The sequence below is a fragment of the Hippopotamus amphibius genome, chromosome 4, assembly GCF_030028045.1.
Source record: "Hippopotamus amphibius kiboko isolate mHipAmp2 chromosome 4, mHipAmp2.hap2, whole genome shotgun sequence".
NCBI classification, from domain to species: Eukaryota; Metazoa; Chordata; class Mammalia; order Artiodactyla; family Hippopotamidae; genus Hippopotamus; species Hippopotamus amphibius.
The window spans coordinates 185,512,042-185,530,446 of NC_080189.1; the positions used below are offsets into that span (position 1 = coordinate 185,512,042).

Consider the following 18,405-nt stretch of genomic DNA (forward strand, 5'->3'; position numbering starts at 1 on the left):
TATAAAGTGTGCACCGTGCATGGCAAACGCCGGCTCTCACTCTGCAGCACCTTAGAGTCCTGTCCAGCAGGGTCCCCGTCGGGCAGGGCACACGCACTGCTGGGACGTGACACAGAGCCTCTCATTATCCAACAGGCACAGCTCCCCAGCCTGGGAGCACCAAAGGCAACGCCTGAGGAGAGGAGTCCATACAGTCCAGTAAGTGCCTGGCGGTGAACGCACCCCACTCTCCTCCGCTGCGGGCCCGGGGCTCTGCGGGGCCCGGGGCAGGGCGCGCAGCCTGGGAGGAGGGTGCTGGGCGGGGAGGCAGGAAGGGCAGCAGCCCCACGCCGAGTGAGGGCCCCACAGGGCAGCTCCGGAGGACCTGCCGCACAAGCTGCTCTCCTCCGGACACAGGCGCCTGGACGCGCAGCCACAGGAGGACTGACGGGTGGTGGCCGAGCTACGACAACGAGCACCGCCGCGATGGGATCCTTGCGGTATTTTTTAACAAAATGACTGCCAAGACCTTTTTCTACGGACAAATGGATGTTTTTAAGATTTATCTGTCAGAAAGGACTATTTTGGTCCAGACAATATTCAGGGTAATTCAGGAGTCAGTGCCGCCCCTTTTGTTTTTATTTTCTCTCCTTAATTCTATCTTTCAGACTTTATCCACCAAGAACTCTCCAAATGATACCAATAACCACCTCATCCCAGGATCAATGTACAGAACCCTAAAAATGCTAGATGGGAGCTGCTGGGCAAAATTAACAAAATGGAGTTGATCTTACCTCACCAAAAGCACCTCTTCCGATTACTTTAATTATTTCGAAGTCTTCTCGATGAAGTTGCATTTCCTTTACCAGTTGTGTAAATGGTTTAGCTACAAATTAAAAAAAGTAAAATTAACAATTTAATAAGTTGACAATAGATAAAAATTTAATTGATTGGGGCATTCCATTAAGTTATACATTTTTTTAGAAAAATCTTTACTTTTCAAATGAATATTTTAAATCATTTAATATCTGTAGTCATTAACATCTGAAAAGTTGGCATTTATGCCAGATTAATGTAGATGTTGATATTGGCACCTGTACTTCAGTAGCTGTTACAACAAATAACAAATACCATCACAACAAAGATCCCCTGGAAAAATCATGGAGGCTGAGCTCTCCCCACTGTGCGAGCCACTGACGAGGGCAACCCCGTCTGTTCTGCGGGGCGGCACTGGCGTGCCAGGTCCGTGAGCTCTGGGTGCCGCCTGTCAGCTCGCAGGGCCACGGGGCCCTGGGGGGGCACGAGACATTCTCCGTGACAATGGGTAACCACCCTTGAGAGCCGCGTGGGGCCCCTGACAGTGACGGGGGGCAGGGCTGGAAGCAGGACTCCACACTGTTTCCACGTGGTCCGCACGCCCGCTGAGATTCATTCCATGACCACCCTCGTTTTAGGAAGGAGAAAGCTGAGCCAGGTTTCTGTGGAAAGTGGACTGGGTTGGACAGTGTCTCCCCAAAACCTGTGAATGCAACCTGACTTGGAAGCGGGGTCTCTGCAGATGTAATCAAGCTAAGATGAAGTCACAAAAAGAAACGGGGTGAGCCCTAAATCCAGCATGACTGGCGTCTGCATAAAAATAAGCGATCCGGATCAGAGACACAGAGCAGGGAAAAGTCACGTGAAGATGGAGGCACAGATTCGGGTGATTCATTTCTAAGCAAGGAATGCCAAAAACTGCTGCCACCACCGGAAGCTGGAAGAGACAGGGACAGACTCTCTCCTAGAGCCTTCAGAAGGAGCATGGCCCTGCTGACACCTTCACCTTGGACTTTGGCCTCAAGAACTGTGAAAGAAAAAAAAAAATCTCTGCACCTTTAAGCCCCCCAGTTGATGGTAATTCGTCACAGCCATCCCAGGACCAGAAGCCCCACACTCTGACTCCAGAAGCAGCACCCCTGACCGCTGACCATCCTGCCCTTGGTTTAGAATCCATTCCGTTACATCTCTTACACCTGTTCTTATTTTCACCGTCACACCTAAATCCCTACGTTCATGCCAACCTTTATTTGTTCTCTACAGCTCCTTTTCAAATCCTCCACGATTACAGCTCTGCAAACATTCCCATGGGGGAAAAGGGCAAAATGTACAAGGGCTCTTTCTGTGTTACTTCTTATAACTACAAGTGCATTTACAATTAGCTTCCCCCAAACCTGCAATCTGATATTTCCTGGGCTTCTAAGTTTCATATTATTAATCTAACTCTAATTTTTTTTTCTCCTTAAATAGTTGATTAATACCACCAAGGTTTGACCACCATGGTTCACTGATCTGAGGAACAAAAGCCAGAGCACCAGAAGGCTCTTGGTGCCCGTTGATAGTGACGTACTGCCACCATCACTGTAAATACCCATCAGCACAGAGATTAGGGAACAGAACACACAGGGCCTGAATTATTTAGGGGGGGAAAAAAAGCAAGGCTAAAGAAAACCTTTGAGCTAGGACTTAAAGGTCGCTGATACTTCATCTTTATTTCTTTCAAATATCACCCAAAATATCCATTCCCAAAAATCCTAATGGAAATATGGACTTTCAACAGCCGCTGAAGACCGTGACCTCTCTTGGCATCTTCTGGGGGAACCAAATGGTACTTCCCATTTTACTGTGAAGAAAAACAATCCCAACGAATCTGACTTGTTCTACTTCACCACGAGGAGAGCGAGTTTGAGAAGGCAATGGTGCCGCTCACCTGCGGAGGAGCCATGCCCCAGCCCCACTCCACACACAGCACAGAAACACGCGCTGGCAGGGGCTCAACACAACATCCTGGACTCGTCTATAAAAATCCCAAAGATTCACAAAACCTGCTGGCCACTGTTTTAAACATGCAAATCAAAGAGCAATATTCATGGAAATCAAAGAAAATTCCACCCATAACTGTGCCAGGAACCACCTCAACGTCACGTGTTCCCACTCCAGCCCCTGAGTGTAGGCACAGTCAATGTTTACATAACTGTTCTTTTGTATTCTGCTTTTATTTCATTTCTTACATTTTTCATGTTTCTATACCACTCAACTATCATGTTAAGAGTTGCATAATATTTCACTAAGTTGACACACCAACAATTTAAAACTGTGTGTCTACTGAATGCAGAGGTTAAATGTTTAATTTTTTTAAATTATTTTCTTATGGTGAATAAATTTGCAATGAACTTTTCGTGCACGCAAATTTTTTACTATTTTAAATTAACTTTTAGGATGCAACTCCAGGACTCTCCAAAGGGCACCAGCATTGTATCTGGTTCCTAACCTGCCCCCCACACTGCATCTCCTGAGTCATACACACTCGCCGCACACAACCACACACGGATGTCTCACCGTCCTTTGAAACGGACAGTTCTTGGATGCCTTGGGGAGGTAACGTTCTCCCACACCTGGCTGTATGCCCATGATGTTAATTACCCATTCATGACATTTGCTCACTGATCACGTCTTGATCTCGCTTAATCAACGGTGTAAGTGCTTTACTTTGGCTCTGTCAGGCATAACAGCTGTAAACACCACGCCTCCATTCCGCTGCCTCTTTTCATCTGAATTATGCTATTTTTATTTTATAGCAATGATTGCTTTTAATAAAAGTATTATTTTTAATAAAATCAAATTCAATTTTCCTTTGTCATTTTATTATTAAGGCTTAGAAAGTTATAGCTCTTTAACGATCTGATAGTCAATTCTATTCTGGGCTAAATGGCTTTTTAAAATAGTCAACCCATCATTCATCTGTTGTTTAGGGTATTTTGGATCACGGTGTGAAGTGTTTATCTTAATTTCTAACCGTAATGGTCTATGTCGTGGCTGTGGGAGCCAGGGAAAGCCCTGGCTTCCTTCCATCCAGGCGAGTCAAGTCCTCAGCGGGGCAGCTGGTCGCCATGCCATCATAGACGAGTTATCTGCTCCTATGCGACTGGACCTTCTTATCCCAGAAGGTCCCTGCTCCTATCGCAGCAGCCCATTAGCAGTGAGGGCTGAGGCAGAAACACATGACATCCCTCGTGGCGGATGAGATCTGGTTGGTTTTCTCTTCATCTTTTCTTTCCACACCCATTGTCTTACTTGATGTTCCTTGTCAACTTTTCCTCTTACTCTTTTGATAAAACCTATTTTTCTTGCTTATGCATTTTACACAGCTCTGTACAACTTCCCTGAAATGCATGAACACAGACTTATCGCTGATAAACAGGGGAAGAACTATGCCAACACCCCAAATGAAAGCGTGAAAAGATAAAGACACTAACAGTCAAGCAATAGGAAACAAACTATGTGGACAAAACCTGATTTTTAAAAATAGAGGGCACTAAAAAGGATCCAGAAGGAAAGTATTATTTTTGAAAAAACGCTAAATATTTTCAAACCGTCCTAAGGACACAGTAAAACTATTGTAGTGCTATGTAAAATCACTGACTGCATTAGCTAGAACCAGAAAAGAAAATTAAATCACAGCAGCAGACCACCCTGCAAACCACACAAGTACTGAGAGGCCATGAAATCACTCTGACAGGAGGGACTAAGAAAGACGGAAGGACTTACACCCATGAAAAGGAGAAAGTGACATTTCAAATGGGGTGTCAGTCAGTGCCAACACAAAGGCAAGGTGACCCCACCATCCAGACTGGGCAGAGTCAACAGACAGAAACCACACGAGTTACCTGAAGAAAACCTAACAGAAAGGACTGTTAACTAGGTAACTGCAAAAGTTAAAAGGGAGCATCATGTTCTCATGAGGCAGCAGGTGCAGGAAGCAACTGCCGCCCTTAGGATCAGGCGCACCAAAGGAAGAAGCTGGAATTTGTGAAACCTGGGCAAAGGGCCCCCCCACAGCGGACACTCAGGCTGGGCTGCTGCTGCCAGTTACTGGGGCCTCTAAGCACAGAGGTGGGCCCTACGCGCTGGGACCCAGAGAACTGAGAGGGGCGCTAGCCAGCTAATGCTGGGGTCTCTGCAAGTGCGGGAAAATGTCCAAACGAGGACCAGCTGCCTACCACCAGAAGACACTTCCTGCCAGGAGGAGGCCGGCTGCTAGGATGTCACTCAAAGGAAGAGGAAGCCGTCAGGAAGCTGCAAGGCCCCTCCCGCCTCCTTCTAGTGCCCCCTTTAGGCAGAGCCTAACAGGGAGCAGGGGTCAGAGTCCAAAGTGGGTGATGCTGGGGTCAGGAGGACATCCTTGCTGGGGAACAGGGTGAGAGCAGGGACAGGAGATTTGTTACATACAGAAGGGCTGATCACACCAGTAAACAGATTCAGGATAATGGGAGCCAGGTTCCTCACTGTGAGAAAAGGGAGTTACAAAAAAGGGAAAAGAAGAGACCCTATAAGCACTGGTTTTCAAAATGTGGACACAGAAAAAAATACAGACATAAATGGGTGTGTACACACATATGGAAGCCCTAGCTCTGCCTCTGGAGAGGGACAGGAGGCAGCAACACCCAGCAACAAGAAGCATCATGAATGACAGATCTTGGTTTCTAGATACCATTCTCCAGCTAAGGGGCCAGGGCTCCTCCATCAATTCCAGAGCTGGGTCAGGAAAGCAAGGGGAGCCTGGAACATCTCGTTGTGCCCAAACATAGGAGAGCGCTCAGTGAAAAAGAGTGAATCAGAGTAAATACTGATAGGTTATCCAGCCCATTAAATAAAACAAAATCAGCGGACTTCCCAGGTGGCGCAGTGATTGAGAATTCGCCTGCCAATGCAGGGGACACAGGTTCAACCCCTCGTCTGAGAAGATCCCACATGCCGCGGAGCAACTAAGCCCGTGCACCACAACTACTGAGCCCACATGCTGCAACCACTGAAGCCCGTGTGCCTAGAACCCATGCTCCGCAACAAGAGAAGCCACAGCAATGAAAAGCCCTGCACACTGCAACAAAGAGTAGGCCCCGCTCACTGCAGCTAGTGAAAGTCCACACCTGGCAACAAAGACCCAACACAACCAAAAATAAATTTAAAAATAAATGATTAAAAACAAAACTTGCACCCCCCCAAAGGAGTACACACTGATATTAAATAAATCAGTAAGTCAAAATACTGGATGAGAAATGGGATATTTACATAGTTTCAAAGTACATCCAAATGAAATACTTATTGATCAAAAAAAGGAAACAGTGACTTCGCAGTGCAGTCTAGCAGACACTACCTAAACCAAGCCATCAGAGTGATGCGACAAAGTGAGACTGTGCATCACCCCAAAGGACATGATGTCACTTCTGTGATTTTCGTGGCAAAGTTATAATAACCTGAATTTAATCACGAGGAAACAGCAGGAAAACCTAAATTGAAGACATATTTGACAAAATGACGGGTATGCAGAGGTTTCGGTCATGAAGTTCCCACAGAAGGGAGAGAGGAAGACAGGACGAAAGTGACGTGAGCGCGTGGGTCCTCAGGCTCCTCTGTTACGAGAGCATCGGCCGGCGGCGCTAGAAGGCTGGACGGAGCTCTGTGCCAATGTTCTATTCCAGATCTGGGTGGTCACGGCGAGTACCCAACTACCCGCGCCCCCGTCTGCAGGAAATACACGCTAAACTTTCAAGGGTGATGGGGCATAATGCAGGCAACTTACTCTCAATCCTTGAGGGAGTTCTTTATCCTGTTATTTGCAACTTTTCTGTAAGTTTGAAACTGTTTCCTCCCCCCAAAATTTTTTAACCTTTTTTTAGGTTGCTAAAAAAGGTTGCTGTTTGGAAAGCAGGCTGTGGGGGCAAGCATGGAAGGAGAGCTGGGGGACATCGCCTCCCCCAGGAGGTAATGGGTGCTCCAGGGATGACAGGGACGGGCTCCAGGCAGGGGGCCGAACCTGGGTTACCTTCCGGAGGCGCAGTCGCCTAAGACGTGGGAGAAGCAAGAGGAGACTCCAGGATGACTGCTGGGTTTGTAACCTGGACAAGCTGATGAGCGGGTGCCACTTACTCACGTGGAAGGACCCAGGGATGAGCGGGTTTGGGGGGTGGGGGGGAAGGGCAGTGATGGAGACACTGAGAGTGTGAAGAGCCTGAGTGTGACGCAGAGCCTGAGAGAGTGAAGAGAGAGACCAAACTCATCTTTCTCACAAGATTCTGCTGCTGTTTCCTGTTTTGAAAAAAGTATCACTTGAGAACAGCCAGCTGACCTGGTGGCAGGTGGGAGGGGAGGACAGTCTATTGCTAGGAAAGCTGAGCTAGAGCTTACTGGGAGAAAGCAGGGCAGGAACATCTGAAAAGCATTTTTCAGTCTGCAATGCTCCTCCACTGAGTAAGCCTAGAGCTTGCACTGCTCCTCAGAGTACAGAATGTTATGGATTCTATCCACTGGGGTGCAACACAGCCTGTCCTACACTCTTAACACATTCAGGATGCAAAGCAAAACCACAACAACCAAAACACCATTTAGGGATTCATTTTAAATATCATTTATATTAAGATTCTCTTAGAAGACAGACATTATGGATAGCCTGAAGAAAACAGATCAGCTGGAATGCTTAATACACCGTTCGCGTTTCATGGTGATCATGAACTGCTAGATTTTGAAGACAACACACCTATTGCAAATTTTAGAAAGAGTAAAATGACCTCTCCTTCCCACGTCCTCAACCATAAGCTGCCGCGTCGGCGAACACTGGCTGGGCCCCCGCAGCCAGCCAGCACCGGGCACTGCGCTGAGCACCGATGGGCACTGCCGCCCTCAGCTCGGGGAAGCAGGTGCAGGCGGACCGGCAGGCCCTGTGCAGCTCCCAGCTCCAGCGACCGCAGGGGTGGAAGGCACTTGGTCCCAAACCACACTCACCTTGCTCGGCAGCTGCAGCCTCAGGCCATCCCCACGCCCCGCCCTCAGTCACTCACAGAGCCACCATTCCGCCCCGGGCAGCTGGTCTCCTGCACCCACTCCCGTCTTTCCAGCCCTCTAGCCCCAGAGCACCATATTCTCCAAAACCAATGCAATCCCATCACTTCCCTGCAGACAATTCCTCACCAGCTTTGCATGGCTCTTGGATAGAATCTAAATGCTCACAGAACTTGCTGCATGTCTGGGCCCTGCCTGCCTCCCCCTCCCCCACGTTACCCCATGCTCCCCTCAATCCCACCACACCCGTCTTTCAAGCCCTCGCTCAACCCTGGGTCTTCCGAAGCAGAGCCCTGGGTGGGACATCCCGCCCCCCGCCCCCCGCCCCCATCTCCCCCGCCGGCTGCTACTGTCCTTGGGGTCCCTGAGTCCAGCCAGGTGAACAGATCAGGAGCCTGCTCGTCCTCCGGGAAGTGAGCCCCGCGTCTGTACCTGCTCACCACCATCTTCCCCCGGACTGGAGGGCCCAGGAAGGCAGGCTCTACCTCCACCTGGTGAACTGCTGCCCCCCGAGCCCCAAACAGGGAACACAAGAGTGAACGCAGTGAAGAGCTGGCTCAACAACCTGTCATCAGGAAAGGTTACCTCCTCCACTGGGAGGGCTTTTATTTTTCTAAGGTACGAATATAGTCAAACAACTTGGGATATTTTCCACTAAAAAAAGACTGAATAAAGCTTTAGCCCTTAGATACCTAAACTTTAACTATGAGAAAAATTTTCCTAATTTCTTCATTCTTCTACAACCCAAGACTGTCCCCTACAGAACTTCTCTTGATGCACTAAAAGGCAATCAATCAACCAACCAATCAGGGGCCACCGCTGGCAAATGTGAGATCCCAGCTGCAAGGAAACACTGGGAGCCCAGTGTCCCCTCCCTTTACACAGGAAACGGCTTTGCCAGGAAGAACTGGGTGGCGCGAGGGCCTCTGGCTGAAGCCGACTGAAAACTGTCCTGAGATGAGAAAATGATGCCCTCCCACGCGGCCCCACCCCTTGGTGTGTTTATAAGAGAGGAAAAAAGATCAGACCGACTGCAGGGAGTGCCAGGGAGGGGCTGTCTGAGGAAAGAGGACCCTGTCACAGGGCGGCGGCCCGAGGGAAGCCCACCTGAGGGAAGCCCACCTGAGGGAAGCCCACTCTGCCCACTCGGGTGTGTCGCCTGCGCGGCCTTCCCTAGACCCGGGCATCACCAGGCCTCTCGCCTGACATGTCTCAGCCCCCCGGCGCTCACACACAGGGAAGTGGAAACAGTCTCTCAGGTTATCCAGTCCAAACAGTACATTTACTAATGAGGAAACAGGAGCCCAAGGGCCAAGTGACAGGCAGAGGCCACGAGGGGCCGCTCTCCTCCCTCCCGAGCCGTCGGCTCCGACCCTGGAAGGTCTCCCCCGCCGTGATGGAGACCCTCTGCTGCACGGGCTGGGTGCAGTGACGGGCAGCTCTGGGAGGCATCTCTGTAGGGGAGGGGAGACTGGAACAGCACCGCGAGGGAGCGTGCCCACAGGCAGGACAACCGAGCAGACAGGCATGAGCTCAGCCCTCGCTGAGCACCCGCAGCACGAACTCCCCACGGCTGGGCAGGGAGAGCAGCGCCAGGGCCTGCCCCAGCCCCAGCCCCGAAGGAGTCCATAGTTCCAAGGCGGCTGGAAATCTGCTCTCACAGTTCAGACCGCTGATGCACCTATGGAAGAGTAACATCTATCATAAAGGTTTTGAAAAATGTGCTTAAATTACATTAAATGGGTTTTACTTGTTTTAATAATTAAGACTTTTTTTTTTTAAGTATTCCTTCATTTTTTTTTTAAGGTTTTGTTTTCAGAGGAGTTTTAGGTTTACAACAAAATTAAGAAGGTGGTACAGCGATTTCCCATATACCCTCTGCCCTCACACATGCAGAGCCTCCCCCATTATCCACATCAGTTCCCAGATGGTGCATTTTTTTTTTAACCTACACGGATATATCATAATCACCCAAAGTCCACAGTTTCCCTTAGGGTTCTCTCTTGGGTCAAACATTCCATGAGTTTTGACAAATATATAATGACAAATATCATAATACCACACAGAATATTTTCGTTGCCCTAAAAATCCACCATGCTCTGCCTACTCATCCTACCATTCCCCTCTGGTAACCACTGATTTTTCTGTCGTCTCCATAGTTTTGCCTTTTCCAGAATATCATATAACACGTAGCCTTTTCAGCTTGGTTTTTTTCACTTAGAAATTGCATTTAAGATTCCTCTATGTCTTTTCACGGCTTGACAGCTCATTTCTTTTTAGCATCGAAAAATATTCTATTGTCTGGATATACCACAGTTTATCCACACAGCTCCCAAATGACATCTTGGTGGCCCCCAAGTTTTGGCAATTATGAACAAAGCTGCTATAAACAACCCACGTGCAGGTTTTAGTGTGAATATGAATTTTTAACTCTTTTGGGTAAATACTAGGGAGCACGACTGCTGGATCATATGGTAAGGGTATGTTTAGTTTTATAAAAAAAAAACAGCCAAACTGTCTTCCAAAAGGGCTGCACTAGTCTGCACTCCTGCACGAAATGCGTGAGAATCACTGCTGCTGCACATCCTCACCAGTATCTGCTTTTCAACTGGGTTGTTTTCTTATTCTTGAGTTTTAAGAGTTCTTTGTATATTTTAGATAGCATTCCTTTATCAGGTGTGTCTTTTTTTTTTTATAGTGTCATAATTGGATTTTTTTAAGCTCTTTATTGGAATATAATTGCTTTACACTCTTGTACCAGCTTTTGAGGCACACCAAAGTGAATCAGCTGTATTTATACATATATCCCCATATCCCCTCCCTCCCGCGACTCCCTCCCACCCTCCCTGTCCTGGCCCTCTAAGGCATCACCCATCATCGAGTTGATCTCCCTTTGTTATACAGCAGCTTCCCACTAGCTATCTATTTTACAGTTGGTAGTGTATATATGTCTATGCTACTCTCTCAAAGATCTTTTCTTAAGTGACGGAATACGATCCTTCATACGGAGCCTGTCACAAATCCTTCTCAATATGAACCACAAGTTTGAGAAGCTGAATCTTCCAGGAAGCCCTCTTAACTCCCAAGTAAAGTTCTCCAAGTATGAACTCTTCCACATAAGCTCATAATCATGAACTGTAACACTGTGAGGTGAACAAACATTAATTTTAACTTAATGCAGTTTAAGATTTTAGAGGACTGAAAAGGAAGCCCTTTAATACCCTGACTCAGAAGACAAGTAAGGTTCAGACTGAGTAGTGAAAATCTGAGACGCTGGGGTGGGGAGTGGGTGGGGAGGTCGCATGAGGCAACCGTGAACCCAGAAGCCTGCCCGCCGTCATGCAGGGCGGCCACCCTCCCTGGACCTTGCCTGGGGACCGGCCCCGGGGCCAGCTGCACGTCCCTTTATTCTGACTCCACTCCATAGTTAGCGACTGCTTTTCTCAATTCCTTTTCATTTGGTCCATTTTGCTTTGTCATTACTGAAATAAAATCCTATTGTCTCACTACCAGGTGTCACTTAGAACTGCCCGCCTTCCTGCCCGAGAGCGGCGTGTCCCCCTTAAAGCCCCCAATCAAGAGGGCAGTGACCCTGAGACAGCGGGTCTCCCCCACGCGCAGCTGTGGCACTGCCCTTTGGGATTCCCTTGTCAACGCAAGAACCTGTGTACAGTGAGTGACCTTCACAACACGTCTCTTTTCTAAAGCCAACTCTTGCTGACGTGAATACACATATACGTTATGTTAAAAAAAAAAATCCCAGTGTAGAATGGCACAACGTGAAGGAGCCCACAGAGTCACACACAGGTTTCCCCGCTACCCAAAGCAGAGAGCTCCGAGGAAACCTTTCCTAAGCCGGGACGGGGTAAAGCAGCACAGCAATCACCTCAGGACACGTCCTGCTGACTGACGCACAGATTTAAAGCACAGATGCTCACAGTGCAAAGCTATGGGGGCTCGATGCTGAGTGTGGTTCCCAGGGAGGGAGCTTGGCGGGGCCCCGGTCACTGCTGGTGGGCACTGCCGCTATTAATGGTGCTCCGCAAAATAAATGCTGATTGGTTTTTTCACTTTTTGCCTTTTTCCCTAAAAGTGAAAATCGTCTTAGGATTTCTCTCGGTTATCAAAAACAGGTAGGTCTTCATAAAAGCAAAGGGGCGGAAACCTAAGTTTTGATGAGCAGGGGATACCTGTATACAAGTCACCAAAATGCAACGTAAGTACAAACAGATGACAGCACTATGCTCTGATACGTATACCAGTGAGACAGCTAGTCTCCAGGCCATTTCTTCTGGGAGTCACAGAAACATCCTGTGTATGTATATTCTAAATTTAAGAAAAAGAAAAATCAAAAGTACAGAATGAATCCTGGTTACCAAACTCGTGGGGGAGGGGTAAAGCCCCCCGAAGATCACTATCCCTTTACTCAGTGGAAGGCACACCCACATAGCCAGGCCAAATACAACCACTGTGGGTCCCGGTGTTACGCCCAAACCCCACCGGGCCACTGTGCGAGCCTGGCAGATGTACCTGCATCTCCGAGGCTGTCTCCTCACCTGCTGACTGAGGGTAACACTGTTCATCTGAGAAGTCGCCGGGAGTATTAAAGCAGATAATCCCACAAAGCTTTCAGCACTGCGCCCATACAGTAAGTTCTCACTACACAGTAGCTACTGTCATTACTACTGGGTGACGCTGTTTTCTAGTCAGTTATACTAGTATCATTTATGTGTCATATTTCACAACAAGGAAACAACCTGTACCATCCCAAATTATCCTAGAACCCAGCTAAATTACCAACCAAGAAGGTTCACTCGTTACAAACAAGCTCTACCAGGCACGTTACACACAGATGACACCTGGGTAGCACTCAGTGCCACTAAGTAGCCCTGTACACCAAGTACCCCAAAAAGGGCCCCCCGCAGCCCTGGGGATGGTCCCTTGTGAGGAGGGTGTAACATAACCCATGAGCACGCCTTACACAGCAGGGCTGTCACCGGGCAGAGGCTCCTGGACCTGCTACATTAGCAGAGGCAGGGAAATTTTACCTGCAAGGTCCAGACCACCCCACAGTCGCCATCCTGCCTCCCCCACGCCCAGTGAATGAGCTGTCACTCACCCCCCACTTTAATCAGCATTTCTACTGCATTTCTACTGCCTCCCCTGCATGCATTACAGAGCAGACGTGACTCGTGGAAGAGTGTTCCGACTGTTGGAATGACCTTCACAATGACCTTCACATTTCCACACGCGTGGCTACTTTCTTCAGTGATGCCCAGCTTAAGAACTTTATAACAGTAAACCGCCAAGGGTCAACTAAAGTGAAATTTCTGCCTAAGGCAGAGACTGTGATAGGCCCCCTCGGGTCGGGCCTTTAAGCTGCTATCTGCTTCCCCAACTTGCTCAAAAGCTCGTCACTAATTACAGTACAGTGACCAGCAGAACAGGTGAGCTGAAGACAAGCCACAGTCACGTATGTCACTCTATTGCTTTTGGAGAAAACAGGACAAAAGCCTTTTAAGAAAGTCATATTTTTTTCTGTGATAAGTAGAATTTTTGATGTAAGAGTTTCAGTTTTCTGTTTTGTTTGACCTCATTTTAACATGACAGGTAGAGGCCAAAGTCTACATGGAGTGTGAATGTGAAACAGTAACCCACTAACGGAGACCATTTCCTAGTGGTCTGCTACTGAACCCAGCATGTGAGTGCCCACTAAACAGCAGGCCCTGAGTCTGCCCCCGACATGAGCTCCTACTGCCCCCCACCCTGCCGTCCTGCAAGCTTGGCAGTGTCACCCCATCCATGAATGAGAAAACTGTGGGTCTGTGCCCCAACCTTAGAGCTTCGTGAATGCAAAGCTAGCGCTGTGCCTCTGTGTCTTCTCGGGGCACTAGGGTCAGGTTTCTGGGACTGGGGGGAATGCTGTCTTGCAGTTCTGTGTCTTAGATAATCCAGCTGAAGAAAAATGAGGAGTCAGCTAGCAGCTTAGAAAGTGCTAAAGCCTTGTCAGAAGGGCCAGTTCTAGTAATCTTCCCCTAAGAGGTCATCTAAGCGCCCTTCTTGCTTTTGGGATTACACTAGCAAGACAGATATAATGGGGGGAAAGTTTTAGGCTTTTGTTACCCTCTAACATACCCCACTCCAGAATTTAACTCAAAAAATTTTCATAATTTAACAGAATCAGGGACATAGAGAATAGACTGGTGGTTGCCAAGGGGGCAGGGGAGAGAGGGATGGAGTGGGAGTTTGGGATTAACAGATGCAAACTGGTACACACAGAATGGATACACAACCAAGCCCTATTGTAGAGTGCAGGGAACTACATTCAATATTCTGTGACAAACCATAATGGGAAAGAATATGAAAGAACGTATATATGTGTATAACAGAGTCACTGTGCTGTACAGCAGTAACTAACACAACATTGTAAATTCAACCGTACTTCAATAAAAAATAAATTGAAAAAATTTTTTCGATAATTTAATATGGCAACTTGTCTGTTTCTTTCACTCAATTTTCTACCAATGAAGAAGCAACCAATCATGGAGTGAAAAGATCTGGTGAATTGCCTCTCCTCAACTGGAACAATCTCAGCTTCTCAGTCCTTTCAACACTGTTCAATTTTCTAGGGCCTTTCAACCATCTCTGTAGTTTTTCTTCAAACCATTAAGTCTCCCACACCCTCTTTACTACACTGCTCTTCAGATGCAACGGTTCTAAAGAAATTTCACTTTATCATCTGGAGTCATTCACCACGAGGGTGAATCCGAAAAGGCCTAGCTCCGTGGGCAGGGAGAAGGTGAAGCTGGCCGGTCCTCGCTTGGGCGCAGGCACGTGCCAGCTAGCATGCTCCTCTCGCTGTAAACTGTCATCTCACAGTGACCCTCTGGTCTGTCCTGCGGAGGGGCCCTGATTGCTTCTCCATCTTCAATACGCCCTGCAAGATCTGAGGAATGCAAGCCTCCAGTCCAAGTTCAACTTAAACCTCACTTACTGAGGAAAGCCCGACTGGGAACCCCTACCCAAGGCCGCCTCCCTGCCGTTCAGAGTCCCCCTTGGCTTGGCAGAGGGCAGGGACAGATACACACTGAATACAGAGAATGGACTAGCAAGGCAAGAGCTGTAAAGAATTTTAAGAAAAAAGCTGTATGGGTGAATTTTATGGTCTGTGAATTTTATCTCAATAAAGTTGTTAAAAGAGAGAGAAAAGAAATCAGCTATGAGTGTTCAAGGGAGTGAACTCATAACCTTTTTTCCCTTATTTTGAAGAGGGATGTGAGGATAGAGGTGGGGGGGAAACAAGTAAAAGCTCTGTAAGGACACAGCTTTTAAAATCAACCTTGAGATCCTGCTACGTATTGGGGGGGGGGGAGAGGGGAGGAGGGGAGGGGAGGGGAGAGGGGAGACGTGTATGCATAGATCCATCAGCAGGGTGGTTTAGAATCAGCAGCCTGAGCAAAGAAAGCTTGGAGAAGGGAGCTGCAGAGCACCTGAAAGAACACCCAGTACAGCTCGGCTGCAGCATAAATTACATGTAGGGACGTGGAAAAAGATTTGGCTGAGAAAGTGGGACAAGCCAACATGAACACAGACATAGTGTCTTCACCTCCTTTGCGTGCCACAGCGAAGAACCCAGGGATTTTGTACAGGGGCGTGATACACTGACTGGAGTTTGTGTTGGCTGAATAAACAAGTAAACAAGAAAATACGTGAAAGCATTTTGTAAACTGCAATCCTGTATAAAAGTGCTGCTGTCAATGATACAATGACTACCATCTAATCAATAAGGACCCAAAGGGCTTTATTTACACGTTTCAGAACTATCAGGATCAGTTAAACAAATATTTATTAAGCATCCACCATCTGCAAGGAGCTATTCTAGGCAGTAGGACTAAATCTGTGAACAAACAGAAATCCCTAACTTCATCGAGCTTCCATTTTAGTGGAATAAGACAGAAAAGGAATAAGGAACACATAAGGAATAAGTAGATTATATAGCAAATAGTAAACCCTTTAGCTAAAGCGGAAAAAAGCAGAGAAGCCGGAGTGTGGTAGGGCAGGGAGGAGAGTTACAATTTACATGGTGACATTGGTCTGAACAGTTAGATTCTGACTATATTTTGAAGGTGGAGCCAACAGGATTTCCTGCTGGACTGGACGTGCAGTGTGAGAATTATCCAAGACGCTGGCCTAAGCAGCTGGGAGGAGGGAGCTGCCAACGAATGAGGTGGGGGAGGACGGGACGGACTGCGGGCAGCTCAGCCCGTGTCCAGCAGACGCTCAGGAGGCAGCCGGTGTGTGAGTCTGGGTTCAGGAGAGGAGCCCAGCTGGGGCTGTGAACTGGGGACTTGGTACACGATTGCATTAGGGTCGGGAGCCGGGCTGAGGCCCCCCGGGGGGACCGCAGAGTAGAGGAGGGGATGGAGGACTGAGCCCCGAGGAGGACGGGGGAAGAGAAGGAAGCAGCCGGGAGCCTGGGGGAGCAGCCAGCCCTGCGCAGGAAATGGGGACTTCCTCCCTCGGCTGAGAAGCAAGCAGTTTCTGCCATGTGGAGGCCACAGGTGGCCGTGACAAAAGCAGCACTTTTGATGGAGAGGTGAGGGACAAATGTCTGAGGCTGGGAGAGAGGGAGTGAAGACAGTGAGAACAGACAACTCTGAAGAGCTTTGCTACTTCACCAAAAAAAAAAAAACAAGAAAAAAAGCCCAGATTAGATGTTTGAATTCATTGTCACATCCATTCAAGTGTTCTGTTAAAAAAAAAAACAACAACAATGGGATTTCCCTGTGGTTAGGGCTCCGTGTTCTCACTGCCGAGGGCACAGGGTTCAGTCCCTCGTCGGGGAGCTAAGATCCCGCAAGCCACACCCCCACTCATCTGGGAATGGAGGTAAAGTGGGTCTATTCCAAATCTTTGCTCACATCACGGTGATCAAGTAGCCCCACAGCATGGGGATGGGGATGGGATGAGGATGGGGATGGGATGAGTATCACCAACATCTCAGAGGTTGTACACAAAAAGTTCACTTTCACTGGCTTAGATGCTAACAATAAACCATGACTCTAGGCTTACAAAGTCTCAAGCTTCAACAAGCAATCCACAGAATACAGCTACTTCCCTGGTGGTCTAGTGGTTAAGACACCTCGCTTCCAACACAGGGGGCGCAGGTTCAATCCCTGGTCAGGGAACTAAGATCCCACGTGCTGTGTGGTGCAGCCAAAAACTTCTAAGAAATAGGGCTTCCCTGGTGGTGCAGTGGTTAGGAATCTGCCTGCCAAGGCAGGGGACACAGGTTCAAGCCCTAGTCTGGGAAGATCCCACATGCCTCAGAACAACTAAGCCCATGCGCCACAACTACTGAGCCTGCGCTCTAGAGCCTGAGGGCCACAACTACTGAGCCCATGTACCACAACTACTGAAGCCCACATGCCTAGAGCCTGTGCTCTAAAAGAGAAACCACCACAATGAGAAGCCTGTGCACTGTGATAAAGAGTAGCCCCCGCTCTCCACAACTAGAGAAAGCCCAGGCACGCAGCAGCAAAGACTCAATGCAGCCAACAATAAAATTAAATAAATAAATTTATGAAAAAAATTAAAAATAAAGAGTGAAAGAAAAATTAGCCCATGCTTATTTAAAAAAAAAATCTAAAAAATAAAATAAAATGAACATAATGGCACTCAGTACTCCCACTGCTACGCCCCATCACTTGGCAGTGTCCCTCCCTGGACCAGCCCACTCACCTCCATCAGGCTCCCACCCCGCGAACCCTCAGTAGCGCTTTGTTACTATTTGGGGCGAGGAGGGATTAGTGATTTTACTCACTGGTTTTTCTTCAGTTTCTCCTGATTCTTCTCTACTGAATTTTGAGTAAAAACTTTGATAAAGAAACTACAGTGATAAACATATAGACTGTTTTATCAAGTCAGCTACTGGGATTATACACATACATATTTTGATAATACACAGATTTCACAGCATGCCAAACTGAAGTATTTAAAACCGTCTACAACAACAGAGTATGGCTTTTTGCTAGTTCAGCAGTACAGTATCACGGCCATCTAGAAATCGTTTTATAATTCCAAATCTTACTTGTTAACTAAACAGATACCTAGGAATCTTAGTAAATGACCAATTTCACCCTCAGCATTCTACTGAGTTACTCTAAAGACAAAAAAGCAGCACACAGTGCGTTCTGTGGTTACCGATGACGCCCTGCAGGTCAGCTGGGCAGGACCCTGCACACACCCAGCACTGAGATGGGGACGCCTTGGAGGGCGAGGCCATCACCAGGAAGAGGGATCAGGAAATGAGCTTGGCTGCTGTGCAGAGCAGGAAGAAAGATCCTTGAATTCCTCACCCCTTCCCAGCACAAAGCCAGACCTTGGGCCGCCCTCCCACACACTTTTCCAAGTGGGCTGTGACCCACCAGGCAGGAAGGAGGGCGTGAGCAGCGTCATGGAAGGAAATGTCTACATGTCTTCCTCCAGAATTCCTTGGATTCACAATGTCTGTTGGAGTCAGACTGAAGGACAAAAGGGAGCTCAAAGTTCTGG

General features: G+C 48.0%; 1 protein-coding gene across 4 annotated transcripts in view; it reads right to left on the minus strand.

Moving 5' to 3' along the window:
- CDC42BPB (CDC42 binding protein kinase beta) overlaps nt 1–18,405 on the minus strand; it is a 102,683-nt gene that overhangs the window by 62,143 nt on the left and 22,135 nt on the right. For all 4 annotated transcript variants that reach the window (XR_009053026.1, XM_057730187.1, XM_057730186.1 and 1 more), the window contains exon 2: nt 774–865. Coding sequence is in view for 3 of the 4 variants with exons in the window: in XM_057730187.1 (XP_057586170.1) it covers nt 774–865 (92 nt within the window). In the remaining variant the exon portion in view is untranslated. The remainder of the gene's footprint in view (nt 1–773; nt 866–18,405) is intronic.